At 67.7% G+C, this 1736-nt stretch overlaps 1 protein-coding gene across 1 annotated transcript, besides 1 other annotated feature; it reads left to right on the top strand.

The window, feature by feature from the left end:
- On the top strand, nt 1-1736 carry Tc00.1047053507871.9 (dispersed gene family protein 1 (DGF-1), putative; the record flags this gene model as incomplete). Its single annotated transcript, XM_797380.1, has 1 exon — nt 1-1736. A coding segment is annotated over one exon (1736 nt), but the record flags the coding sequence as incomplete, so codon positions are not given.
- Nucleotides 1-1736: a sequence feature (areas not merged during assembly with more than two copies in the genome that could not be assigned to a particular haplotype).

The following is a 1736-nucleotide window of genomic DNA, read 5'->3' on the forward strand; positions in this document are numbered from 1 at the left end:
CCTCGAGTGATGGCTGCGCCTGCGCCTGCGCTGAGGGTGGCCACGGCCGATGTGTGCCTGCCCCGGTTGGCTGTCCCCGAGCCACCGAGCACCGACGGCGCCGACTTGTGCGTGCGGGAGGTGCGTGTGGATGTGGAGGTGAGTGCCGGTGTCGGGACGTCGGTGGCGTGCTACTTTGGCGTGACCTTTTTGGCGGACGTCGTGGTGGACGTGGGGTCGATGTCAGGGAGCGTGCGCAACGTGACGCTGGCGAACTGCCTGTTTGTGCGCGGAGCGAGCCTGTACGTTGTTGGGTGGCGGTCCGACCTGTCTGCTGGCGAGCGCGTCGATGTGTTGATCAGCGGGCTTGAGTCGCGCTCCGGCGGCGGCGTGGTGGTAGCGAACCGATTTCCGCCGGGCTCGCGCGTCACTGTGGTGGACTCGGTGCTGATTGCAGAGAAGCGTGTTGCGTACCGCGGAGACCACGGCCTTGGCGACGCGTCCGCGTGCCTTGTGGTGCAGAACGTGAATCTGACTGGGAGCGTGCTGACCATTGCGCGCACGCAGGTGGCGGCTGTGTTCCGCGACGCTGTTGGCGTGTTGTTTGTTGGCGGCGTGGCGCTGTCGTCGCGCGGTGCGCTGTACGTGGACGGGCTGTCGGTGCAGACGGCGCTGGGGCTGTGCGTGTCGGTGGAGGGCGGTGTTGCTGCCAGCGGCGGCTCCGTGGTGGCGTTTGTTGACAGCGACTTCCTGCTGTGCGAGCACGCGGTGTCTGTGCGTGGGGCTGTGAGCGTGTCGGGCTCCGCTGTAGCGCCTGTGCGGAGCGACTTTTCGTCGACGGAGGAATACGCGGTGGCGTTTTATTCGACGGTGAGCCTGGATGGCGGGTCGATGCTGCTGGCGAAGGGCAACGTGCACGACGGCGTCTCGAGGGAGATGCTTTACGCCGCTGGCGCTGTGACCGCTGCTGGGAGCACGCTGAGCTTTGTGCGCAACCGAGCGCTGCTGCCGCGGATGCTGTCGCTGAGCCTGTCGCTTGCGGCTGGGGCGCATTTGAGGGTTGCGTGCAACGACGCTGGTGGCCGTGTCCTGTCGACGGCGGAGGAGTACGCAGCGGCTGGTTTTGGCGACGCTGGGAGCATCGACGTTGTTGGGTGCGACGCGTGCGACAGGGACACGCACTGCTACGCGCCCGGGACGGCGGCGGCGAGCATGAGGAACGGTGTGTGCGTTTGCCTGTGCGGCAGTGGCGGGTACGGCGAGGCGTGCGTGCCTGTGGGAGCTCCTGCGCTGCCGCCTGCTGTGGGAACTGCGTCGAGTGCGTTTGTCCGCGAGGGCGTGACGGTGCGGTCGGTGTTCGTTCTGCCTGCCGGCGCGAGCGAGGTGACGCTGCGCCACGTTGTGCTGGACGGCGTGAGTCCGGTGCTCTACGTGCCGTGGATGGTGCGGGACGGCGTGCGGATCGTTGTGCAGAATGTGTCGCTGCAGAACGGTGCCGTGCTGTACGTGATGGGCGGTGGAGCGTTGCGCGGTGCGGGAGCGGCGGGGAGCGACGAGAGCGGACCGGTGGAGCTGTCGGTGTGCTATGTGGAGGCGCTGAACGGTGCGCTTGTGCTGACCGGCACGTTCCCCGCGGGGTCCGTGCTGACGGTGACCGACTCCCTGCTGGTTGCCGCGAGGTCGACGCCGCTTGTGTATCTTCCCGGCTCGCAGTCCTCGCCGTACGCACCGGTGCTTGTGCTGTCGGGTCTGCGGCT

This window comes from Trypanosoma cruzi, genomic scaffold (genome assembly GCF_000209065.1).
Source record: "Trypanosoma cruzi strain CL Brener 1047053516505 genomic scaffold, whole genome shotgun sequence".
Classification (NCBI taxonomy): domain Eukaryota; phylum Euglenozoa; class Kinetoplastea; order Trypanosomatida; family Trypanosomatidae; genus Trypanosoma; species Trypanosoma cruzi.